This window comes from Heterodontus francisci, chromosome 17 (assembly GCF_036365525.1).
Source record: "Heterodontus francisci isolate sHetFra1 chromosome 17, sHetFra1.hap1, whole genome shotgun sequence".
NCBI lineage: Eukaryota > Metazoa > Chordata > Chondrichthyes > Heterodontiformes > Heterodontidae > Heterodontus > Heterodontus francisci.
In genome coordinates, this window is record NC_090387.1 from 59,448,897 (window position 1) to 59,474,956 (window position 26,060).

The window sequence follows — 26,060 nt, forward strand, 5'->3', positions numbered from 1 at the left end:
AACAAATGTTTCTGAAAACTTTCAGTGGAATCATGTAATCTTTCCCTTCCCGCAGTATATAAAGGGACCTTGGCTGTGCTCAGTTCTCGCCATTATTACAAGTTGCATTGAATTTGCCACATTGAGAAATCGTCCCCTTCCACGATCCTCTGCTGTGCAGTCCTGTATTTAGTTGCTTTGCTTCAAATTTAACTCGAGGGTTCACATTAAAGCTCAGTATAAGTTATTATGTCTTGGGCTGAGTACAAAAAACTATCTTAATATTAACTGGAAAAACGTATGTTGCCTCTGAGTTAACCAGCTGCAAGGGTTACTTACATTCAACTGCTCGGAGAGAGTGAAGTGAAAAGCTCTGACTGTCCATTATTGAAACAAGAACGTTGAGACCAAGAAGTCAACGGGACAAGTTCTCCCCTTCCTGTATACCTAGAAACAAAGCTATCCTCAGCATACAGATCAAAAATTTGGCTCCATAATGCCACTGGTGTCACACCACGGGAGCCCAGAGGGGCTAACAATGGCAGTCAATCTGCTTCTGGTCACTTCCACATGGCCGGTGCGGATCACCATGCTTCAAAGGGCAGTAGCTGGTGTACTGTGCCTGTGCCAGAAGCTATGTAGAGTGGACTGATCATTATGTCACTCAGCATCTCTAATGCTTATTTGGCAGCAAACCTACTATTTCGGACCTTGCAGGTCCAGTTAATACCCTCTCTTAAACATGTGCTCAGCCATATGAGAGACTGCTGCCCCCACTAGCACTATTTAAAGACATCAGCATGGGACTTTAGTTGAGGTACTTTGACTTTCTTTTGCTGCTGCAGAGTTCGTGTAAGTACTGCATAGTGTGTTGTTGGAGAAGCTCGCACAAGTTGGTAGAGTCAGAAAGAAATAGTGCTGGACTTTTCTGAGGACTGGAGTGAAGTTTGAAGATCTCTGAGCAGGAAGTTTTCTCTCACTCATGGGGGCTGTAGTTGCAGACCCTCTTTGACTGCAGCATGACAGGGAGATGGAGCACAGGCAGCAGAGAGGGAAGCTGTGTGCAGAAGGAGGAGGAGGGCTCTCAACAGAAGGCCGTACCCATCTAGGGTACTTGGAACATTTCTATCAATGCCTCAGTCAGGAGCAGTGGCTTTGGTGGCTATGCATCACCAAGGAGGTGGTCGCTGAACTGAACTGCGCCTCCAACTGGACCTGTCATTGCTCTAAATTTCTATGTCTCAGTATTCTTTCAGGCTGAAGCTGGCAAAATTGCCAACATCTCTGTTTGCCATGCATTAATGCATCAGGGAGGTCACTGAGGCCCTATACAAAAGGAGAGGGGACATCATAGCTTCTCTCTAAGCAGAGAGAAGTGGGAGGAGTGGGCCGGTGGCTGTGTCAGGGTGGTGGGATTCCCAGTGGTGCGGGGAGCCATCGACTGCAAACACATTGCTTTGTGGGTGTCACATGATAACTACAAAGGGTCCCATTCCCTGAATGTGCATTTGGTGTGCGACCACACACGGCATCATTTTGGTCAATGCCCACTATCCTGGAAACAGGCACGATGCTTTTATCCTGATGCAGTCAGCCTTTACTACCATTTCTGAGCTACCACTATAAACTGGAGGATGGCTACTTGGTGACCAGGGTTACTTGCTTTGCAAGTGACTCGTGATTCCCCTCCGCCACCCACTGTATTTGGACAGCGCTCATACAATGAGAGCCATGCTGCGACCAGGAACCCCATGGAGCAAACTATCACCAGTCGAAAACAACAGTTCTGCTGCTTGACCACTTCAGGTGTGAGATGAGGGAGAGCATGCCTACAGTACATGCTGGAGTGTGCCTCCAAATTTGTGGTCGTCTGATGTGTTCTACACAACCTGGCTTTCATTAGGGTCCAGCGCTTGATACCAGACTTTCGGTGAGCACCTCAGGAGGAGGAGCTGGAGGAAGAGATAAGGCATCCGGGACATCATTGCTCTGAATGTGTTGTCCATGAGCATCTCATCAGACTCCAGTTGCCCTGAAAATCCCCACATCATTGCTCCACAGATCGCTACCTTTTCATCCCTCTGCTTCAGACCATCAGTGCCTTTTGGCCAAAATCCTGAAGTAAAAGACAACACAAAAAAAAAATTCCATAACAATTTTATCCAACAACACTTCCAATAATGCATACAAAACTGAACTATTCATCCTTGTGCTTCCCCTTAGTCCCTGTCTTATGGGTGCCTTTGCCTGGCCTAGTGCACCTGTGAAGTGCTACGCCAGTGGCTGCAGAATGGCTAGTGGAAGGCTGCTGACTTTCAATGGGTGAGACTGCAGTTGGCCTTGGAGGATGCCTTTGTGCAGCTTTGGGCCTTAGCCTGGCTTTGTACTGTGCCACCTCGGCATGAAGAGCAGCAATTGGGGCTGGATGGCTGAGAGGCATTATCAGGGGCATTGGTGGAGTGGAAGTGGTGGGGGCATGAGTACTGTCATCCTGAGATGACAGCAGGCTCTTGCACCATTGAGTTACTGCCACCCCCAAGGAATGGCACCTCAGCAATTGTAGTAATCTGTTGAAGGACAGATTCCTGGACTGCTGTGAGAGCCTGAGTGCCCCTTTTGAGCACTGGTATTCACAGCCATGATGACCTCAGTCTGAGCATTTGGAAGTTGAGTGGCTTCTGCTTGTGCTGCAGTGGAAGTTGAGACATTAGCCACTAGCTGCTGCAGCATGGTCGGGGTCCTCAGGTGCTGTCATGGAGTTGGCCACCATTTCTATGCTGGAAAAGATGGGCTCCGGGCTCTGCGCAAAGCCCTTTGCCAAGTTGGAGCTGGACTTGTCCGTGCTCCATGACAGTGACAGCAGGTTATGCAGCAGGGCTTCCAATGTACCTCGCATCTCTGTGCATTTCCCTCAGCTTTTTCCTGCATGTCGCCCCCATCGACGTTCTCATTTGAGCCATCTGCAGCAGAACTCATCTGTAACCTCACCCTCTGATGAGCTGGCACACATACAATCTTACCCACTGTCTACAGCCCTCTCGAGCCTGGTGACTCATCACATGCTAATCCTGCCTCTCTGCTACCCTTGAAAGTACGCTGAGTGCCTATATTTGAGCTGGCAGCTGCAAGTATCAGATCAAGTAACGGTGCTTCTTCATCAGACCTCTGCTCTTGTTCACACCCCTCATGATGAGGCATCACTGGCTGGCTAGGCGGCAGTTCTTGGGTATCTGAAAGCATTAATGCAGAAGGGACAGGTTGGGGTGAGGAAAGTGGGGTGGTTGGAAGGCAGGAGGTCCATGGTCACACCATCTGCAGCTTGTACATCATGCCAGATGGCAGGATGAGGAGGGATTTGAGAAGGCACATGAAGTAACAGCATCATCCTGGATGTTCTCCGTGATGGCAGTTGCAACAGCTGCAGTCACTGCCCCATCAATAATTTGCAGCACCATCTTCTCCAAGGGGTTCAGGTGATGCAGGCATGTCTGGCACCACCACCCCCCTGCCCCTGCTTGTTCTCTGCTGCTCCCTGCTCTATGTGCCACCTTGTCCTGCAGAAAAGAGGGAAGAGTGTCGCTGGATGTTTTGCAATGTTTTTGGGTGATATATCTGCCATAGTTGAATAACTGGAACTATGCAGATGCTGCACGTTACGGTTGTGAGGCTTGCAGCAGTGGTAAGAAGTGTGAGGGTGAGGTGGAGCATATGAATATTTGGTATGAGTTGTGATTGCTAGAGATTGCTGATGGTTGAGTGATGGGAATTTGGTACATTGAGCAGCATACAGGTTTGGTGGTGTGGTGGGTCGGAGATTGAATTTGAAAATGTATTCAACAACCTTGATCACTTGTGCAAGGTCATTGAAATTTTTGCTGCAATAAGGTCCTCGAAGCCAGACTCCGTGAGTTGACCGCCACGGCTACCTGCTCCCGTTCCATTCACAGTGTATGCCTTGAGGGGCCTCCTGACCCCCTGTGGAAACAAGACATCTCTTCTCCTTTCCACCTCCTGCACTAATGTCTCCAGCATTGTTTCAGAGAATCCAGGTGCCCCCTCTCTGGCTTGCTGCTCAGTTTATGCTCATTATTCCTAGTTAGAAATGCTTCTTGAGAGAGTTCCAAAACACCCTGTGCAGTCAGATTACACCTCCCCTTTAAAAGGTGCAGGCTGGCTTTCAGAAGTGCAGCCTAGCTGTTATTTGTGTTAACCTCGCATGCTCCTGTGCGCCCTGCTGTACATGCAGCCAGTCAGCAGCATGATTAGCGCTGGGCTGCATGCCCCAATCATGGTGATGAGCAAGTAGAATGAAGTTTGTGTGTTGCCTGCATCACCTTGATTGGATGTGGGGTAATGGCACATCACGATCCTCTCACCTCCAAACCAGTTCCTCCTTTTAACATAGAGTCTTTATTGCTGCCATCAAATTAATCTCGAACTGCAGTGAAATCATAAATTGATTTCCCAGAAAATGTCTCCTCTTTATTTTCCCAGTCTTTCTTCCTACTGCTTCTGAATTAGTGCAACTTTGTACTCAGTCAACCATGCTGCACCTCGTGAGCCAAGCCACACTCCTGATTTCCTGCAGCTTAGCGCCATTCTCACTTGCTGTCAAAATCCCAGGTTGAGAAACTAAGTTCACAAAGCTCCAGCATGCATAGGATGTCTTGATTCCACGTTTTTAAATGATGGATGCTTTGAAGACTTGGCTAATCAATAGACTTTTGCAACAAACAAATTTTTTGAGGATAAGGTTAATTCCTATAATTCACCTCTGAAATCCTTAGCTGGTTGGGGTGGATTTTCCTTTGTCGTGCTTTCTGAAAGTAGGTGATCTTCTAGGAGAATAAAAAAAAAACTGGATGAGGTTGTGGGGGGTGGGTGGGTGGGGATGTGGCTGGCTGCTTGGCTCCTGTCGACTTTCTGAACCTAAAAATGGCTGGCAAGATTTTCATTGAGCTCCTGTGCTTTCATTACCTCCATTTCCCAGTCTCCCCTCACCACATGTAAATGCTGATGAGTTAAAGGGCTAACTTCTCCACATAATTTTCCTGTTCCTAAAAAGTAATGGTGGCATTGTTAATTGCAGAGAAGGAGGACAGTGGGGAAGCATTTAATGTAGGATTTAAAGAGCTGCAACATCCAGTTTATTTTCTAGCCATTTGGACCCCATGAGGACTAAGGACTTCCTCGAGGCTATACCGGAAACATTATAGTGGAAAATTAAATATTAGTGGAGACATTCCGTGGCTATGGAGTTTCCACCTGGAAATTCATTGTTTCTCTGTTAAGAAAAAGTTTGATGATGGAGGAGTGAACAGAGGCCTAGCTAATCCAGCACTATAGGTGCCATGTAGCCCCAGGACATAGACATCCGTGCTGAAGATTGTATAGATAAAGGCTGTCTTTTCTGAATATCTGCAAGGCAGGATCAGAGAACCTGTGCTTTCTACCGGAGGCTGTCTTGTGCTTATGCTAGCTGCTGGCCCTTGAACTGCAGCTCATTTCAACCAGAAGCACAGATTTGTCGCTGTAAATGTCACAGCTTTTAATTTTTATGCCATCTGCTCTTTACAGACTGCGAAGGGGGGATATCAGCCAGAAAATTACGTATGCAGTGTGCCCCTGTGTCAAGGAGTTGTCTCCTGACCTGTTTAGGTGGGAACCGCTGACATTTTGTTTTCTATGGCCCCTGCCAAAGACAGAGAGTACCAAGTAAGCTTCTGCATATTAGCTGTATTTCTACAGGTCTAACATGCTGGTAATGTGGCAATAAAGGTCTTTTATGTGTAATCACTAAATTATTTTAATAAAAAAGGCTTCCGTTTTTATTTATTCATCCTCAGTATGTAGGCATCACTGACAAGGTTGGCATTTGCTACCCTTCCCCAGTTAATCTGACTGTGTGACTTAGTCTTTTGTTAAACCATGTTTACTTACTTCGGCAGGTTTTTTGTCATTGCATTTTATTTGAATTGTAAATACTTAAAGTTCACTTGAGCCCAAAAGTCAACTTTCGTCCCTCTTCCCTGAGAGTGAAAGTTATGTGTTCCATATGGTGGGGGTGGTCACTTGTTTATCTTGTAGACCATGTGTTATTGTAATTCTCCCCCAAAGTCTCTGACAGACATTTCTGTAATTTAGCAATGATCAATTAGAGAGCATTTCTTTTCTATAACTGCTACAAGACTTGCTTTTTGGAAATAATATGATAGAATTAAGTCAGAATAGAACCAGGGTGTTTTTAAAAATATTTCTCCCAACACTTGATCTATGAAGATAGGAATCTTCTAATGTGACCTGTGGTGACTGTTACACTCTATAGTTTGTTTTCCCCTCTCTTTGAGCAAGATTTTTGCCTCTGGTGCCTTTCCTTGGTGGTATGACTGAAATTGAGCTATCCATATGGAGTACTATATGTACTATGGATATTTATTTGCCACTCTGAGGCTACCAAGCAATAGCACATGGACGCTGCTTTCATAGAACCGTAGAGCTGCAACACTCCACCTCATCTTAAAGCTCCCTGCGGGAGTAGATTTATTCTACAGGACGAACGGCAAACTATTTAACCTATGTCGCCTCCAATCCAGAACCAAGGCCACTCCAACCTCTGTCATTGAGCTGCAGTATGCTGACAATGCTTGCGTATGCGCATACTCAGAGTCTGAGCTTCAAACCCTTGTCGATGCATTCACGGAGGCGTATATAAGAAGGGGCCTTAAGCTAAACATCATGCAGACAAAGGTCCTCTACCAGCCTGCTCCTGCAGCACAACACTGCCCCCCGACTATTGAGACCCACGGCAAACCACCGGACAATGTGGATCACTTCCTTCCCATCAGCAAGGGTAGACATCGACGATGAAACTCAGCATTGCCTCCAATGTGCCAGCACAGCCTTTGGTTGTCTGAGGAAAAGACTGTTTGACGACAAAGACCTCAAACCTGGTACCAAACTTATGGTCTACAGGGCCGCAGTGTTACCTGCCCTCCTGTATGCGTCGGAAACATGGACACTGTACGGCAGACATCTTAAAGCCCTGGAGAGATATTACCAGCGGTGTCTCCGCAAGATCCTGCAAATTCAGTGGCAGGACAGACGCTCCAATATCAGTGTTTCCTCTCAAGCCAACATCCCCAGTATCGAGGCACTGGTCATGGCTAGTCAGTTACACTGGGCGGGCCACATCGTCCGCATGACTGACAGAAGACTCCCAAAACAGGCTTTCTACTCCGAGCTCCGTCATGGCAAGAGGCTACCAGGAGGGCAAAGGAAATGCTGCAAGGATGTCCTTTAAAGCCTTCCTGAAAAAATGTGACATCACCACCGGTTCATGGGAATCTCTTGCTTGAGACTGCCCAAAATGGAGAAGAAGCCACCTATGGAACACTGCTATCATAGAACCTTTCTTCGTGGCAGATTGACTACCTTATAAGTGCAATGAGAACATCCGTTGTGCTGCCTGAAGAGACTAGCCCATTTGTTAGTCTACAATTTGCTATATGGGCTTTAACTTGAGGTTAACCAACTGTCATCTAATATAGCCTGTAAATGCATATCTTGCTCATAGGCTGGAAATCTTGCTAAAAGTTTTGTGCTCATTGAGGTCAGTGGAAAACATTTAGTTTTAATTTTGTTGAAAGATAGTAAGACATGATATGAAGATAAGAGTGTAAAGATGGTCAGGTTTTAGGTTAGTGCTATTAAGAACTGCAGTTGATGTGATTTTCTTTAAGTTTAAGAAAAATTACCATATACGGTCTTTTAGGAAATGGCAAAGATAAGTTCACCAAAAAAAGCCTGGAATTTCTACTGAAGAAAATAAAACCATTTTAAAGAGTATTTTTTTAAATTTCTGGTTTCAAGATTAAAAGTGTTTATAATGTTCTGTTTATAGATTAATCAGCAACAAAGGAAGTTGCAAACTACCTAAAAGCCTTATTGCATTTCCCGTTTATACTAAAAGCTGTGGTTTCTTGTGTGGTTTTGCATTTACACCAGAGGAAAAACAAAGATAAATACCTTCGTATTAGAACAGAAAGTGCTGGAAATACTCAACAGATCTGGCAGAGAGAAATAAAGTTAACATTTCAGTACAGTCAGGAGTCACCAACATTGATTCAGGACCCCATGAAGTCTCATGATATAAGATCAAACATGGGCAAGGAATCCTCCAGTTCTGAAGAAGGGTCACTGACCTGAAACGTTAACTCTGCTTCTCTCTCCACAGATGCTGCAGACCTGCTGAGTTTTTCCAGCACTTTCTGTTTTTATTTCAAGGAATCCTCCTGCTGGTTACCACCTACTGCCCTTGGCTGATGAATCTGTACTCTTCCATGTTGAACACCATTTGGAAGAAGCACTGGGGATAACAAAGACAATGAATATAGCACCACTATCGACAGAGCTGGCTGAATTCTGAAGTAGGTATCTGCCAAATTGGGCCTGGGATTAGTGATGAGAGATCCAACAGGAGAGAAAAACCGACTTGACAGCATTCTCTCAAATTCACCTGTCGCAGATGCATCTGTCCATGACAGTATTGGTAGGAGCGACCACTGCACAGTCCTTGCGGAGACAGAAGTCCCGTATTCACGCTGAGGACATGCTGCATCAAGTTGTATGGCAATACCACGGTGCTAAATGAGATAGGTTCAGAATAGATTCAGCAGCCCAAAACTGGGCATCCATGAAGTGCTGTGGGCCAGCAGCAGAATTGTATTCAAACACATTCTGTAACCTCATGGTCCAGCATATCCCTCACTCTACCATTACCATCAAGCCAGGAGACCAGAGCTGGCTCAATGAGGAATGTAGGAGAACATATCAGGGGCAGTGCCAGACATACTTAAAAATTTAGGTGTCAACCTGTTGAAGAGGACTACATGCGTGCTAAACAGCAGAAGCAGTATACTATAGAGCAGGGTTGTCCAACATTCGGCCTGCGAGTTGGGATCTGGCCCGCCAAAGGTTTCTATCCAGCCCACAGATGTATTTCAGAGATGAGAAATTTTCTACTGTCTTCATTCAGACTGGCTTTTCAAAAAATTTGGGCTGTCAGTTTTACAGCTGACAGGTGCTGACATCGGGATCAGCGGTTTCCCAACTTGAGACCGATTCGGGGATTTCTGGCGGGTTCCGACTTATTTTAAAAGCCTGCCGGAAAACCCCAAATATGTCTGACATTGGGAAACCGCTGATGCTGCTACCAGAACCTGTCAGCTGTGAAACTAACGGTGCAATTTGAAAAACTGATCAATCACAAAGCTGCTGTGCTGAGCGCTTCCGTTCCCTGCAACTGTCAGAGAGGGTGGGGCGGGGGGTGGTGGGATGGGGGACGGGGGGAGAGAGAGAGAGGATGGGGGACGGGGAGAGAGAGAGGATGGGGGACGGGGAGAGAGAGAGGATGGGGGACGGGGAGAGAGAGAGGATGGGGGACGGGGAGAGAGAGAGGATGGGGGACGGGGAGAGAGAGAGGGTGGGGGACGGGGAGAGAGAGAGGGTGGGGGACGGGGAGAGAGAGAGGGTGGGGGACGGGGAGAGAGAGAGGGTGGGGGACGGGGAGAGAGAGAGGGTGGGGGACGGGGAGAGAGAGAGGGTGGGGGACGGGGAGAGAGAGAGGGTGGGGGACGGGGAGAGAGAGAGGGTGGGGGACGGGGAGAGAGAGAGGGTGGGGGACGGGGAGAGAGAGAGGGTGGGGGACGGGGAGAGAGAGAGGGTGGGGGACGGGGAGAGAGAGAGGGTGGGGGACGGGGAGAGAGAGAGGGTGGGGGACGGGGAGAGAGAGAGGGTGGGGGACGGGGAGAGAGAGAGGGTGGGGGACGGGGAGAGAGAGAGGGTGGGGGACGGGGCGAGAGAGAGGGTGGGGGACGGGGCGAGAGAGAGGGTGGGGGACGGGGCGAGAGAGAGGGTGGGGGACGGGGCGAGAGAGAGGGTGGGGGACGGGGCGAGAGAGAGGGTGGGGGACGGGGCGAGAGAGAGGGAGGGGGACGGGGCGAGAGAGAGGGAGGGGGACGGGACGAGAGGGAGGGGGACGGGGCGAGGGGACGAGAGGGAGGGGGACGGGGCGAGGGGACGAGAGGGAGGGGGACGGGGCGAGGGGACGAGAGGGAGGGGGACGGGGCGAGGGGACGAGAGGGAGGGGGACGGGGCGAGGGGACGAGAGGGAGGGGGACGGGGCGAGGGGACGAGAGGGAGGGGGACGGGGCGAGGGGACGAGAGGGAGGGGGACGGGGCGAGGGGACGAGAGGGAGAGGGACGGGGCGAGGGGACGAGAGGGAGAGGGAGGGGGCGAGGGGACGAGAGGGAGAGGGAGGGGGCGAGGGGACGAGAGGGAGAGGGAGGGGGCGAGGGGACGAGAGGGAGAGGGAGGGGGCGAGGGGACGAGAGGGAGAGGGAGGGGGCGAGGGGACGAGAGGGAGAGGGAGGGGGCGAGGGGACGAGAGGGAGAGGGAGGGGGCGAGGGGACGAGAGGGAGGGGGCGAGGGGACGAGAGGGAGAGGGAGGGGGCGAGGGGACGAGAGGGAGAGGGAGGGGGCGAGGGGACGAGAGGGAGAGGGACGGGGCGAGGGGACGAGAGGGAGAGGGAGGGGGCGAGGGGACGAGAGGGAGAGGGAGAGGGACGGGGACGAGGGGACGAGAGGGAGAGGGAGAGGGACGAGGGGACGAGAGGGAGAGGGACGAGGGGACGAGGGAGAGGGACGGGGCGAGGGGACGAGAGGGAGAGGGAGAGGGACGGGGCGAGGGGACGAGAGGGACGGGGCGAGGGGACGAGAGGGAGAGGGACGGGGCGAGGGGACGAGAGGGAGAGGGAGAGGGACGGGGCGAGGGGACGAGAGGGAGAGGGACGGGGCGAGGGGACGAGAGGGAGAGGGACGGGGCGAGGGGACGAGAGGGAGAGGGACGGGGCGAGGGGACGAGAGGGAGAGGGAGAGGGACGGGGCGAGGGGACGAGAGGGAGAGGGAGAGGGACGGGGCGAGGGGACGAGAGGGAGAGGGAGAGGGACGGGGCGAGGGGACGAGAGGGAGAGGGAGAGGGACGGGGCGAGGGGACGAGAGGGAGAGGGACGGGGCGAGGGGACGAGAGGGAGAGGGAGAGGGACGGGGCGAGGGGACGAGAGGGAGAGGGACGGGGCGAGGGGACGAGAGGGAGAGGGAGAGGGACGGGGCGAGGGGACGAGAGGGAGAGGGACGGGGCGAGGGGACGAGAGGGCGAGGGGACGAGAGGGACGGGGCGAGGGGACGAGAGGGCGAGGGGGCGAGGGGACGGGGCGAGGGGACGAGACGAGAGGGAGAGGGGACGGGGCGAGGGGACGAGACGAGAGGGAGAGGGGACGGGGCGGAGAGGGGACGAGACGAGAGGGAGAGGGGACGGGGCGGAGAGGGGACGGGGCGGAGAGGGGACGGGGCGGAGAGGGGACGGGGCGGAGAGGGGACGGGGCGGAGAGGGGACGGGGCGAGGGGGAGAGGGGAGGGGACGAGGGGGAGAGGGGAGGGGACGAGGGGGAGAGGGGAGGGGACGAGGGGGAGAGGGGAGGAGACGAGGGGGAGAGGGGAGGAGACGAGGGGGAGAGGGGAGGAGGGGAGGGGACGAGAGGGAGAGGGGAGGGGACGAGGGGACGAGGGGACGAGAGGGAGAGGGGACGGGGCGAGGGGAAGAGAGGGAGAGGAAACGGGGCGAGGGGATGAGAGGAGACGGGGCGAGGGGAAGAGAGGGAGAGGAGACGGGGCGAGGGGAAGAGAGGGAGAGGAAACGGGGCGAGGGGAAGAGAGGGAGAGGAAACGGGGCGAGGGGAAGAGAGGGAGTGGAAACGGGGCGAGGGGAAGAGAGGGAGAGGAAACGGGGCGAGGGGAAGAGAGGGAGAGGAAACGGGGCGAGGGGACGAGAGGGGACGGGGCGAGGGGACGAGAGGGGACGGGGCGAGGGGACGAGAGGGAGAGGGGAGGGGACGAGAGGGAGAGGGGAGGGGACGAGAGGGAGAGGGGAGGGGACGAGAGGGAGAGGGGAGGGGACGGGAGGGAGAGGGGAGGGGACGGGAGGGGGAGGGGACGGGAGGGAGAGGGGAGGGGACGGGAGGGAGAGGGGAGGGGACGGGAGGGAGAGGGGAGGGGACGGGAGGGAGAGGGGAGGGGACGGGAGGGAGAGGGGAGGGGACGAGAGGGAGAGGGGAGGGGACGAGAGGGAGAGGGGAGGGGACGAGAGGGAGAGGGGAGGGGACGAGGGGACGAGAGGCGAGGGGACGAGAGGGAGAGGGGAGGGGGCGGAGAGGGGACGAGAGGGAGAGGGGAGGGGGCGGAGAGGGGACGAGAGGGAGAGGGAGAGGGGAGGGGACGAGGGGACGAGGGGGAGAGGGGAGGGGAGAGGGGGCGAGGGGACGAGAGGGGACGGGGCGAGGGGACGAGAGGGGACGGGGCGAGGGGACGGGGCGAGGGGACGAGAGGGGACGGGGCGAGGGGACGGGGCGAGGGGACGAGAGGGAGAGGGGAGGGGACGAGAGGGAGAGGGGAGGGGACGAGAGGGAGAGGGGAGGGGACGAGAGGGAGAGGGGAGGGGACGAGAGGGAGAGGGGAGGGGACGAGAGGGAGAGGGGAGGGGACGAGAGGGAGAGGGGAGGGGACGAGAGGGAGAGGGGAGGGGACGAGGGGGAGAGGGGAGGGGGACGAGGGAGGGAGGGGACGGGGCGAGAGAGGGAGGGAGGGGACGGGGCGAGGGGACGGGGCGAGAGAGGGAGGGAGGGGACGGGGCGAGGGGGACGGGGCGAGAGAGGGAGGGAGGGGACGGGGCGAGGGGACGGGGCGAGAGAGGGAGGTAGGGGACGGGGCGAGGGGACGGGGCGAGAGAGGGAGGGGACGGGGCGAGGGGACGGGGCGAGAGAGGGAGGGAGGGGACGGGGCGAGGGGACGGGGCGAGAGAGAGAGAGAGGGGACGGGGCGAGAGAGAGAGAGAGAGGGGGAGGGGACGGGGCGAGAGAGAGAGAGAGAGGGGGAGGGGACGGGGCGAGAGAACGATGCGAGAGAGGGAGGGGAGGGGACGGGGCGAGAGAACGATGCGAGAGAGGGAGGGAGGGGACGGGGCGAGAGAACGAGGCGGAGAGAGGGAGGGAGGGGACGGGGCGAGAGAGGGAGGGAGGGGACGGGGCGATGAGAACGAGGCGAGAGAGGGAGGCAGGGGGACGGGGCGAGAGAGGGAGGGAGGTGACGGGGCGAGAGGACGAGGCGAGAGAGGGAGGGAGGGGACGGGGCTAGAGAGAGAGAGAGGGGGAGGGGATGTGGCGAGAGGGAGAGAGGGGGAGGGGACGGGGCGAGAGAGAGAGAGGGAGGGGACGGGGCGAGAGAGAGAGAGAGAGAGGGGGAGGGGACGGGGCGAGCGAGAGAGAGAGAGAGAGGGACGGAGCGAGAGAGAGAGAGGGAGGACGGGGCGAGCGAGAGAGAGAGAGAGAGGGGGAGGGGACGGGGCGAGAGAGAGAGAGAGAGGGGGAGGGGATGGGGCGAGAGAGAGAGAGAGAGGGGGAGGGGACGGGGCGAGAGAGAGAGAGAGAGGGGGAGGGGACGGGGCGAGAGAGAGAGAGAGAGGGGGAGGGGACGGGGCGAGAGAGAGAGAGAGAGGGGGAGGGGACGGGGCGAGAGAGAGAGAGAGAGGGGGAGGGGACGGGGCGAGAGAGAGAGAGAGAGGGGGAGGGGACGGGGCGAGAGAGAGAGAGAGAGGGGGGAGGGGACGGGGCGAGAGAGAGAGAGAGAGAGAGGACGGGGGCGAGCGAGAGAGAGAGAGAGAGAGAGAGAGAGAGGGGACGGGGCGAGGCGAGCGAGAGAGAGAGAGAGAGGGGACGGGGCGCGAGAGAGAGAGAGAGAGAGGGGACGGGGCGCGAGAGAGAGAGAGAGAGAGGGGACGGGGCGAGCGAGAGAGAGAGGGGACGGGGCGAGCGAGAGAGAGAGGGGACGGGGCGAGCGAGAGAGAGAGGGGACGGGGCGAGCGAGAGAGAGAGGGGACGGGGCGAGCGAGAGAGAGAGAGAGAGAGAGAGAGAGGGGGAGGGGACGGGGCGAGAGAGAGAGAGAGGGGACGGGGCGAGAGAACGAGGCGAGAGAGAGAGAGAGGGGGACGGGGCGAGAGAACGAGGCGAGAGAGGGAGGGAGGGGACGGAGCGAAGGAGAACGAGGCGAGAGAGGGAGGGAGGGGGACGGGGCGAGAGAACGAGGCGAGAGAGGGAGGGAGGGAGGGGACGGGGCGAGAGAGGGAGGGAGGGGACGGGGCAAGAGAACGAGGCGAGAGAGGGAGGGAGGGGACGGGGCGAGGAGAACGAGGCGAGAGAGGGAGGGAGGGGACGGGGCGAGGGGACGGGGGCGAGAGAGGGAGGGAGGGGACGGGGCGAGAGAGGGAGGGAGGGGACGGGGCGAGAGAGGGAGGGAGGGGACGGGGCGAGAGGACGGGGCGAGAGAGGGAGGGAGGGGACGGGGCGAGAGGACGAGGCGAGAGAGAGAGAGAGGGAGGGGACGGGGCGAGAGAGAGAGAGAGGGAGGGTGAGAGAGAGAGAGGGGGAGGGGACGGGGCGAGCGAGAGAGAGAGACGAGAGAGAGGGGGAGGGGACGTGGCGAGAGAGAGAGGGGGAGGGGACGTGGCGAGAGAGAGAGGGGGAGGGGACGTGGCGAGAGAGAGAGGGGAGGGGACGTGGCGATGAGAGAGAGGGGGAGGGGACGTGGCGAGAGAGAGAGGGGGAGGGGACGTGGCGAGAGAGAGAGAGAGACAGGGAGGGGACGGGGCGAGAGAGAGAGAGAGACAGGGAGGGGACGGGGCGAGAGAGAGAGAGAGAGGGGAGGGGACGGGGCGAGAGAGAGAGAGAGAGAGAGGAGGGACGGGGCGAGAGCGAGAGAGAGAGAGAGAGAGAGGGAGGGGACGGGGCGAGAGAGGGAGGAGAGAGGGGACGGGGCGAGAGAACGAGGCGAGAGAGGAGAGAGGGGACGGGGAGAGAGGAGGGAGGGGACGGGGCGAGAGAACGAGGGAGAGAGGGAGGGAGGGGACGGGGCGAGAGACGAGGCGAGAGAGAGAGAGGGAGGGAGGGGACGGGGCGAGAGAGGGAGGGAGGGGACGGGGCGAGAGAGAGAGGGAGGGAGGGGACGGGGCGAGAGAGAGGGAGGGAGGGGACGGGGCGAGAGAGAGAGAGGGGGAGGGGACGGGGCGAGAGAGAGAGAGAGAGGGGACGGGGCGAGCGAGAGAGGAGGGAGAGAGAGGGGACGGGGCGAGAGAGAGAGAGAGAGGGGACGGGGCGGGGCGAGAGAGAGAGAGAGGGAGAGGGGACGGGGCGAGAGAGAGAGAGAGGGAGAGGGGACGGGGCGAGAGAGAGAGAGAGGGAGAGGGAACGGGGCGAGAGAGAGAGAGGGGGAGGGGACGGGGCGAGCGAGAGAGAGAGAGAGGGGACGGGGCGAGCGAGAGAGAGAGAGAGAGGGGACGGGGCGAGAGAGAGAGAGAGAGGGGACGGGGCGAGCGAGAGAGAGAGAGAGAGAGAGAGAGAGGGGACGGGGCGAGCGAGAGAGAGAGAGAGAGAGAGAGAGGGGACGGGGCGAGCGAGAGAGAGAGAGAGAGAGGGGACGGGGCGAGCGAGAGAGAGAGGGGACGGGGCGAGCGAGAGAGAGAGAGAGAGAGGGGACGGGGCGAGCGAGAGAGAGAGGGACGGGGCGAGCGAGAGAGAGAGAGAGGGACGGGGCGAGCGAGAGAGAGAGAGAGGGACGGGGCGAGCGAGAGAGAGAGAGAGGGACGGGGCGAGCGAGAGAGAGAGAGGGACGGGGCGAGCGAGAGAGAGAGAGAGGGACGGGGCGAGCGAGAGAGAGAGAGAGGGACGGGGCGAGCGAGAGAGAGAGAGAGGGACGGGGCGAGCGAGAGAGAGAGAGAGAGAGAGAGGGACGGGGCGAGCGAGAGAGAGAGAGAGAGAGAGGGACGGGGCGAGCGAGAGAGAGAGAGAGAGAGAGGGACGGGGCGAGCGAGAGAGAGAGAGAGAGAGAGGGACGGGGCGAGCGAGAGAGAGAGAGAGGGACGGGGCGAGCGAGAGAGAGAGAGAGGGACGGGGCGAGCGAGAGAGAGAGAGAGAGAGAGAGAGGGGGAGGGGACGGGGCGAGAGCGAGAGAGAGAGGGGGAGGGGACGGGGCGAGAGAGAGAGAGGGGGAGGGGACGGGGCGAGAGAGAGAGAGGGAGGGGACGGGGCGAGAGAGAGAGAGAGAGGGGACGGGGCGAGAGAGAGAGAGAGAGGGGACGGGGCGAGAGAGAGAGAGAGAGGGGACGGGCGAGAGAACGAGGCGAGAGAGGGAGGAGGGGACGGGGCGAGAGAACGAGGCGAGAGAGGGAGGGAGAGGACGGGGCGAGAGAGGGAGGGAGGGGACGGGGCGAGAGAGGGAGGGGACGGGGCGAGAGAACGAGGCGAGGGAGGGAGGGGACGGGGCGATGAGAACGAGGCGAGAGAGGGAGGGAGGGGACGGGGCGAAGAGAACGAGGCGAGAGAGGGAGGGAGGGGACGGGGCGAGAGAACGAGGCGAGAGAGGGAGGGAGGGGACGGGGCGAGAGAACGAGGCGAGAGAGGGAGGGAGGGGACGGGGCGAGAGAGGGAGGGAGGGGACGGGGCGAGAGAGAGAGGGAGGGAGGGGACGGGGCGAGAGGACGGGGCGAGAGAGGGAGGGAGGGGACGGGGCGAGAGGACGAGGCGAGAGAGGGAGGGAGGGGACGGGGCGAGAGGACGAGGCGAGAGAGGGAGGGAGGGGACGGGGCGAGAGAGAGAGAGAGAGGGAGGGGACGGGGCGAGAGAGAGAGAGAGGGAGGGGACGGGGCGAGAGAGAGGGGGAGGGGACGGGGCGAGAGAACGAGGCGAGAGAGGGAGGGAGGGGACGGGGCGAGAGAACGAGGCGAGAGAGAGGGAGGGGGAGGGGACGGGGCGAGAGAGAGAGGCGAGAGAGGGAGGAGGGGACGGGGCGAGAGAACGAGGCGAGAGAGGGAGAGAGGGGACGGGGCGAGAGAGAGGGAGGGAGGGGACGGGGCGAGAGAACGAGGCGAGAGAGGGAGGGAGGGGACGGGGCGAGATGAGACGAGGCGAGAGAGAGAGAGAGGGAGGGAGGGGACGGGGCGAGAGAGAGGGAGGGAGGGGACGGGGCGAGAGAGAGAGAGGGGGAGGGGACGGGGCGAGAGAGAGAGAGAGAGAGAGAGAGGGGACGGGGCGAGCGAGAGAGGGAGGGAGAGAGAGGGGACGGGGCGAGAGAGAGAGAGAGAGAGAGAGGGGACGGGGCGAGAGAGAGAGAGAGAGAGAGAGAGAGGGAGAGAGGGACGGGGCGAGAGAGGGGGAGGGGACGGGGCGAGAGAGGGGGAGGGGACGGGGCGAGAGAGAGGGGGAGGGGACGGGGCGAGAGAGAGAGAGAGGGAGAGGGGACGGGGCGAGAGAGAGAGAGAGGGAGAGGGGACGGGGCGAGAGAGAGAGAGAGAGAGGGAGGGGACGGGGCGAGAGAGAGGGAGAGGGGACGGGGCGAGAGAGAGAGAGAGGGAGAGGGGACGGGGCGAGAGAGAGAGAGAGGGAGAGGGGACGGGGCGAGAGAGAGAGAGAGGGAGAGGGGACGGGGCGAGAGAGAGAGAGAGGGAGAGGGGACGGGGCGAGAGAGAGAGAGAGAGGGAGAGGGGACGGGGCGAGAGAGAGAGAGAGGGAGAGGGGACGGGGCGAGAGAGAGAGAGAGGGAGAGGGGACGGGGCGAGAGAGAGAGAGAGAGGGAGAGGGGACGGGGCGAGAGAGAGAGAGAGGGAGAGGGGACGGGGCGAGAGAGAGAGAGAGGGAGAGGGGACGGGGCGAGAGAGAGAGAGAGGGAGAGGGGACGGGGCGAGAGAGAGAGAGAGAGAGAGGGGACGGGGCGAGAGAGAGAGAGAGAGGGGACGGGGCGAGAGAGAGAGAGAGAGAGAGGGGACGGGGCGAGAGAGAGAGAGAGAGAGAGAGGGGACGGGGCGAGAGAGAGAGAGAGAGAGAGAGAGGGAGGGACGGGGCGAGAGAGAGAGAGAGAGAGAGAGGGAGGGGACGGGGCGAGAGAGAGAGAGGGAGGGGACGGGGCGAGAGAGAGGGGGAGGGGACGGGGCGAGAGAGAGGGGGGAGGGGACGGGGCGAGAGAACGAGGCGAGAGAGAGGGAGGGAGGGGACGGGGCGAGAGAACGAGGCGAGAGAGGGAGAGAGGGGACGGGGCGAAGAGAGACGAGGCGAGAGAGGGAGAGAGGGGACGGGGCGAGAGAGGGAGGGAGGGGACGGGGCGAGAGAACGAGGCGAGAGAGGGAGGGAGGGGACGGGGCGAGAGAACGAGGCGAGAGAGAGAGAGAGAGAGAGAGGGAGGGAGGGGACGGGGCGAGAGAGAGAGAGGGAGGGAGGGGACGGGGCGAGAGAGAGAGAGGGGGAGGGGACGGGGCGAGAGAGAGAGGGAGGGAGAGAGAGGGGACGGGGCGAGAGAGAGAGAGAGAGAGAGAGAGAGAGAGGGGACGGGGCGAGAGAGAGAGAGAGAGAGAGAGAGAGAGAGAGGGGGAGGGGACGGGGCGAGAGAGAGAGAGAGAGGGGGAGGGGACGGGGCGAGAGAGAGAGAGAGGGGGACGGGGCGAGAGAACGAGGCGAGAGAGGGAGGGAGGGGACGGGGCGAGAGAACGAGGCGAGAGAGGGAGGGAGGGGACGGGGCGAGAGAACGAGGCGAGAGAGGGAGGGATGGGACGGGGCGAGAGAACGAGGCGAGCGAGGGAGGGAGGGAGGGGACGGAGTGAGAGAGAGAGAGGGAGGGAGGGGACGGGGCGAGAGAGAGAGAGGGGGAGGGGACGGGGCGAGCGAGAGAGAGAGAGAGAGAGAGAGAGAGAGGGGACGGGGCGAGAGAGGGGGAGGGGACGGGGCGAGCGAGAGAGAGAGGGGACGGGGCGAGCGAGAGAGGGAGAGGGAGGGAGAGAGAGGGAGAGGGGACGGGGCGAGAGAGAGAGAGAGGGAGAGGGGACGGAGAGAGAGAGAGAGGGAGGGGACGGGGCGAGAGAGAGAGAGAGGGAGGGGGCGGGGCGAGAGAGAGAGAGAGGGAGAGGGGACGGGGCGAGAGAGAGGGAGAGGGGACGGGGCGAGAGAGAGGGAGAGGGGACGGGGCGAGAGAGAGAGAGAGGGAGAGGGGACGGGGCGAGAGAGAGGGAGAGGGGACGGGGCGAGAGAGAGAGAGAGGGAGAGGGGACGGGGCGAGAGAGAGAGAGAGAGAGAGAGGGGACGGGGCGAGAGAGAGAGAGAGAGGGGACGGGGCGAGAGAGAGAGAGAGAGAGAGGGGACGGGGCGAGAGAGAGAGAGAGAGGGGACGGGGCGAGAGAGAGAGAGAGGGGGGACGGGGCGAGAGAGAGAGAGAGAGAGGGGACGGGGCGGGGCGAGAGAGAGAGAGAGAGGGGACGGGGCGAGAGAGAGAGGGAGAGGGAGAGAGAGAGAGGGGACGGGGCGAGAGAGAGAGAGAGAGAGAGGGGACGGGGCGAGAGAGAGAGAGAGAGAGAGGGGACGGGGCGAGAGAGAGAGAGAGAGAGAGGGGACGGGGCGGGGCGAGAGAGAGAGAGAGAGAGAGAGAGAGAGAGGGGACGGGGCGAGGCGAGAGAGAGAGAGAGAGAGAGAGAGAGAGAGAGAGAGAGGGGACGGGGCGAGGGGACGGGGAGAGAGAGAGAGAGAGAGAGGGGACGGGGCGAGAGAGAGAGAGAGAGAGAGAGAGAGAGAGAGAGGGGACGGGGCGAGGGGACGGGGCGAGAGAGAGAGAGAGAGAGGGGACGGGGCGAGAGAGAGAGAGAGAGAGAGAGGGGGAGGGGACGGGGCGAGAGAGAGAGGGGGAGGGGACGGGGCGAGAGAGAGAGGGGGAGGGGACGGGGCGAGAGAGAGAGGGGGAGGGGACGGGGCGAGAGAGAGAGGGGGAGGGGACGGGGCGAGAGAGAGAGGGGGAGGGGACGGGGCGAGAGAGAGAGGGGGAGGGGACGGGGCGAGAGAGAGAGAGAGGGGGGAGGGGACGGGGCGAGAGAGAGAGAGAGGGGGGAGGGGACGGGGCGAGAGAGAGAGAGAGGGGGAGGGGACGGGGCGAGAGAGAGAGAGAGAGGGGGAGGGGACGGGGCGAGAGAGAGAGAGAGGGGGAGGGGACGGGGCGAGAGAGAGAGAGAGGGGGAGGGGACGGGGCGAGAGAGAGAGAGAGGGGGAGGGGACGGGGCGAGAGAGAGAGAGAGAGAGAGAGAGAGAGGGGGAGGGGACGGGGCGAGAGAGAGAGAGAGAGAGAGAGGGGGAGGGGACGGGGCGAGAGAGAGAGAGAGAGAGAGGGGGAGGGGACGGGGCGAGAGAGAGAGGGGGAGGGGACGGGGCGGGGCGAGAGAGAGAGAGAGAGGGGGAGGGGACGGGGCGAGAGAGAGGGAGAGAGAGGGGACGGGGCGAGAGAGAGGGGACGGGGCGAGAGAGAGGGAGAGAGGGAGAGAGGGGACGGGGCGAGAGAGAGGGAGAGAGGGGACGGGGCGAGAGAGAGGGAGAGAGGGGACGGGGCGAGAGAGAGGGAGAGAGGGGACGGGGCGAGAGAGAGGGAGAGAGGGGACGGGGCGAGAGAGAGGGAGAGAGGGGACGGGGCAAGAGAGAGGGAGAGAGGGGACGGGGCGAGAGAGAGGGAGAGAGGGGACGGGGCGAGAGAGAGGGAGAGAGGGGACGGGGCGAGAGAGAGGGAGGGAGGGGACGGGGCGAGCGAGAGGGAGGGAGGGGACGGGGCGAGCGAGAGGGAGGGAGGGGACGGGGCGAGGGAGGGAGGGGACGGGGCGAGGGAGAGAGAGGGAGGGGACGGGGCGAGGGAGAGAGAGGGAGGGGACGGGGCGAGGGAGAGAGAGGGAGGGGACGGGGCGAGGGAGAGAGAGGGAGGGGACGGGGCGAGGGAGAGAGAGGGAGGGGACGGGGCGAGGGAGAGAGAGGGAGGGGACGGGGCGAGGGAGAGAGAGGGAGGGGACGGGGCGAGGGAGAGAGAGGGAGGGGACGGGGCGAGGGAGAGAGAGGGAGGGGACGGGGCGAGGGAGAGAGAGGGAGGGGACGGGGCGAGGGAGAGAGAGGGAGGGGACGGGGCGAGGGAGAGAGAGGGAGGGGACGGGGCGAGGGAGAGAGAGGGAGGGGACGGGGCGAGCGAGAGAGAGGGAGGGGACGGGGCGAGCGAGAGAGAGGGAGGGGACGGGGCGAGCGAGAGAGAGGGAGGGGACGGGGCGAGCGAGAGAGAGGGAGGGGACGGAGGGAGGGAGGGGACGGGGCGAGGGAGGGAGGGAGGGGACGGGGCGAGAGAGCGAGGGAGGGGACGGGGCGAGAGAGGGAGGGATGGGACGGGGCGAGAGAGGGAGGGATGGGCCGGGGAGTGAGAGGGGGCTGGAGGGGACAGAGAGGGAGAGAGGCTGGGAGGACAAGGGGGGGGGGGGTGCGGTGAGAGGGGCAGTACAGGGAGAGATGGGCTGAAGGGGGGGGCGGGGAGATAGAGGGAGAGGGGGGTGGGGAGAGAAGGGGGCGGAGATAACAGAAGGGGGGACGGGGAGAGAGAGGTGGAGGACAGACAGAGGGGGGTGAGGGGCGGTACAGGGAGAGGTGGGGGACGTGGAGAGAGGGAGTGGGGGGTGGGGTCTAGAGAGAGGAGGAGTGATGGGTGGAGGCAGAGAGAGAGGAGGGGGGATGGGGGGAGAGAGAGCGAGAGAGAGGCTGCGTGGGGGCAGAGAGAGATGGAGGGGTTGGGGCGAGATGGGGGGAGAGAGCGAGAGGGGAACGAGGAGGGGGGAGAATGGAGAGAGAGAGTAGGAGGGGTGGAGACGGAGAGAGAGGGGGGGACAGGGAGAGAAAGAGGGAGAGTGGGTGGTCGGGGAAAGGGGGATGGGAGAGAGATTGGGGGGGGTGTCAGACAAAGGAAGAGTGTGAATGGGGTGTAATGGGGGGGACAGTGACAGATGTAAGGAGGCGGGAGAGAGAGAGGGGGTGAGGTGTGGGGTTACTGTCGGAGAGGGGGGACACAGAGGCGGGAACACTGAGGAAGAGGATGAACAGGATCACTCCTGACTGGACATCTATCCAGAATACTTCGCATCACTACAGCACGCGAGCGGACATACATTGATTGCTTGTGGAAGCTAAAAATGCCACGTATCTCACTATATTCAGTGTCCAACATAGTGATGAGAAAGTAAGTCAATAAATTAATCTTCTCATCTAATGCTTCACAAAAATGCACATTTGTTGTTTTGATAAATTTTTCATGCCTTAATCTTTCCGAAATTGCTCATCGGCCCCCTATGCAAGGCAAAAATTGTAATGTCGCCCCCCCCCACGTGAAAAGCTTGGACATCCCTGCTATAGACAAAGCTAAGTGATTCCACAACCAATGGATCAGATCAAAGCTCTGCAGTTCTGCTACATCCAGTTGTGAAGCTGGTGGACAAATTAAACTACTAACCAGAGGAGGAGGCTCCACAACATCCCCATCCTCCATGATGAGGGATCCCAGCATATCAGTGCAAAAGTCGAGGCTGAAACCTTTGCAACCATCTTTGGCCAGAAGTGCCGAGTGTATTTACAATTTGGCCTCCTCCTGAGGTCCCCAGCAACAAAGATGCCAGTCATCAGCCAATTGGATTCACTCCACGTGATGTCAGGAAACAGCTGAAGGCACTGGATATAGCCAAGGATATGTTTCCTGACAGCATCTCTGCTATAGTACTCAAGATTTGTGGTCCAGAACGAGCCACACCCCTAGCCAAGCTGTTGCTATGCAGCTACAACACTTGCATCTACCTGACAATGTGGATAACTTCCCAGGTGTGTCCTGTCCACAATAGCAGGGCAAATCAAATCCAGCCAATTACCACCCCATCAATCTACTCTCAATTATCACCCCATCAGTCTACTCTCAATTATCAACAAGGTGATGGAAAGTCTGGCTGACTGTGCTATCAAGCGGCACTTACATAGCAATAACCTGTTCAGTTTGGGTTCTGCCAGGGCTATTCGGCTCCAGACCTCATTACAGCCTTGGTCCAAACATGGGCAAAAGAGCTGAATTAAGAGTTGCGATGAGAGTGACTGCCCTTGACATCAAAGCAACGTATGACCGAGTATGGCATCAAGGAGCCTTAACGAAGTTGAAGTCGATGGGAATCGGGGGAAAAAACTCTCCACTTGTTAGAATCGTTCCAAGCGCAAAGGAAGATGATTGTGGTTGTTGAAGGCCAACCATCTCCGCCCTAGATCATCGCTGCACGAGTTCCTCAGGGCACTGTCCTAGGCCCCAACCATCTTCAGCTGCTTCATTAATGACCTTCCCTCCAACATATGTTCAGAAGTGGGGATGTTTGCTGATTGCACAATGTTTAGTACTATTCACAACTCAATACTGAAGTAGTCCATGTCCACATGCAGCAAAACCTGGGCAACATTCAGGCTTTGGCTGATAAGTGGCAGTAATATTCGCACCACACCTGTGCCAGACGATGACCATCTCCAACAAGAGAGAATCAAGACATCTCCCCTTGACGTTCAGTGGCATTACCATCACTGAATTCCACACCATTAACATCCTGGGGGTCACCACTAACTAGAAACATAACTGGAACAGCCATATAAATCCTGTGGCTACAAGAGCAAATCAGAGGCTGGGAATTCTACAGTGTTTAACTCATCATCTGACTCCCAAAAGCCTTTCCACTTGCCTGGATGGGTGCAGCTCCAACAACACTCGAAGCTTGACACCATCCAGGACAAAGCAGCTGGCTTGATCGGCACCCCATTCACCACCTTAAACATTCACTCCCTCTTCCACCACTGGCACACAGTGGCAGCTGTGTGTACCATTGACGAGATGCACTGCAGCAGCTCCCCGAGGCTCCTGCGACAGCACCTTCCATATCCGCAACCTCTATCCCCTAGAAGGACAAGGGCAGCAGATGCATGGGAAGACCACAACTGCAAATTCCCCTCTGTTTTGTACACCATCCTGACTTGGAACTATATCACCGTTCCTTCACTGTCGCTGGGGCAAAATCCTGGAATTCCCTACCTAACAGCACTGTGGTTGTACTTAAATCACATGGACTGCAGTGGCTCAATAAGGTAGCTCACCAGCACTTTCTCCAGGGCAATTCGGGATGGGAATTAAATGATGGCCATGCCAGCAATGCTCACCTCCCATGAATAAGAACAAAAAACCCAACCCTCATTGTAGCATCCCATGATTTTTAAATCATTCTGGGTTTTTGCCTTCTGTATTTCTAAATTTATTCCACACATTAATCACTCCATGTGAAAACTGTTGCTTTTCCTAAAGCTACCTCTACTAGTTAGAATCTGCGTCCCCTAGTTCTACTCCTGCAATTTAGTGTATTTACACATGGGGGTGCATATTCTCAAATCCTTGAAAGGAAGTTGAGAAAGCATATGGGATACTTGGCTTTGTGTAGGGACATTGAATACAAAAGCAAGGAATTCATGGGTAAACCTTTACAAGTCGATGTTTAGACCTCAGCTGGAGTATAGTGTATGATTCTGGTTGCCACACCTTTGGAAGAATTTTGAGATGTTGGAGGAGATGATTTACCAGGATGATAAAGGGATATGTGACTACAGCTATGTGGAGAAATTGGATAAACTGGGATTGTTCTCTTTGGAGCAGAGAAGGTTAAGGGGAGGGCTAATAGAGGTATTCATAACTTAAGCATTTTGATAGGGAGAAACTATTTCCTCTGGCAAGTAGATCAGTTACCAGAGATCATAATTAAAATAATTGACAAAAGAATGAAAGAGGAAATGAGAAATATTTTGAGAGGGTTGTTATGGTCTGTCCTAAAAGGATGGTGGAATCATATTTTATTGGACATTATAAAAGACAATTGGACATTGATTTGAAGAGAACTAATTTCTAGGCTTATGGGAAGAAAGCTGAGGGTGGGACTAAACTGGAAAGCTCTTTCGAAGAGCATGACAGGCCAAGTGGCCCCTTTCTGTGGTGTAAGATTTGAGGATTTTGGGTTTATCTTTTCTGCACCCTTCACAATTTTCTATGCCTCCATAATATCACCTCGCAGAGGCTTCTTTTCCAGGCTGAAAAGTTCAATTGTTTTTTAGACCCCTGACACTTGAGATTAGCTTTGTGGCTCTTCTCTGCACTGCCTCCATTGCTTAAACGTCACTTTCTTATTTATTAGTTCAGAAAAAACTGTTCAAGATGTAACCTGACCAGAGCACTATACAGTTTTCTCATGAGTTCCTCTGACTTATATTCTACTGTTAGTTCACAATGTATTTCAACATTCTATTGGCTTTGTTGAATGCTGCTCTCCACTAATGAATATATTTAGCATTGACTGTCCTGAGACTCGTAGTTCTGTTTCAGCTTCACCCTTAGCTGTTTCGGTATCATTCATGAAGTATGCTGTCACCTATTTTTCCTTCCTGTTAAGCAGCATTAAGTTTCATCTGCCATTGTTACACCAACTTGGGCATAGTTTGTTCAGCTCATTCTGTAAGTTCCGAGCAGACTCTTCCAATTCTTCTGCCCCTCTTGGTTTTTTTATCAATTGAATATTGGACCATTTTGCATTAAGTCTCTGAATCAGGATATGTGCATTGGAGACGGTAGTGTTCCAAGCAGCAAGCCTGAGGCATATAACTCAGTTCTTCCTCATGCTTGACATTATGTCTTTACTGAGTAATTGTTTCCATTAGCCACTTTCTCGTTAATTTTGGAAGCCAAAATATATCATCAGAGGACTTGGCTTTCTCCACTTGAGTTTTGAGGAAGTGGTAACCCAAGAAAGTTGGTCAGATAGGATCTTCCCCTTCTGAATCCGTGCTGACTTTTTTTTATTCATGGGATGTGGGCATCGCTGGCTAGGCCAGCATTTATTACCCATCGCTCATTGCCCTTGAGAAGGTGGTGGTGAGCTGCCTTCTTGAACCGCTGCAGTCCATGTGAGGTAGGTACACCCACAATACTGTTAGGAAGGAAGTTCCAGGATTTTGACCCAGTGACAGTGAAGGAACGGCGATATAGTTCCAAGTCGGGATGGTGTGACTCTTGGAGGGGAACTTGCAGGTGGTGGTAT

General features: G+C 57.7%; 1 protein-coding gene across 2 annotated transcripts in view; it reads left to right on the forward strand.

The window, feature by feature from the left end:
• The window catches only part of lpcat2 (lysophosphatidylcholine acyltransferase 2), a 110,310-nt gene that overhangs the window by 38,340 nt on the left and 45,910 nt on the right, over window positions 1-26,060 (forward strand). The window contains exon 8 of one of the 2 annotated variants that reach the window (XM_068049476.1): window positions 5,557-5,694. The exons of the other annotated variant lie outside the window; for it this stretch is intronic. Coding sequence (XP_067905577.1) covers window positions 5,557-5,694 — 138 coding nt within the window. The remainder of the gene's footprint in view (window positions 1-5,556; window positions 5,695-26,060) is intronic. 2 annotated transcript variants of the gene reach the window in all.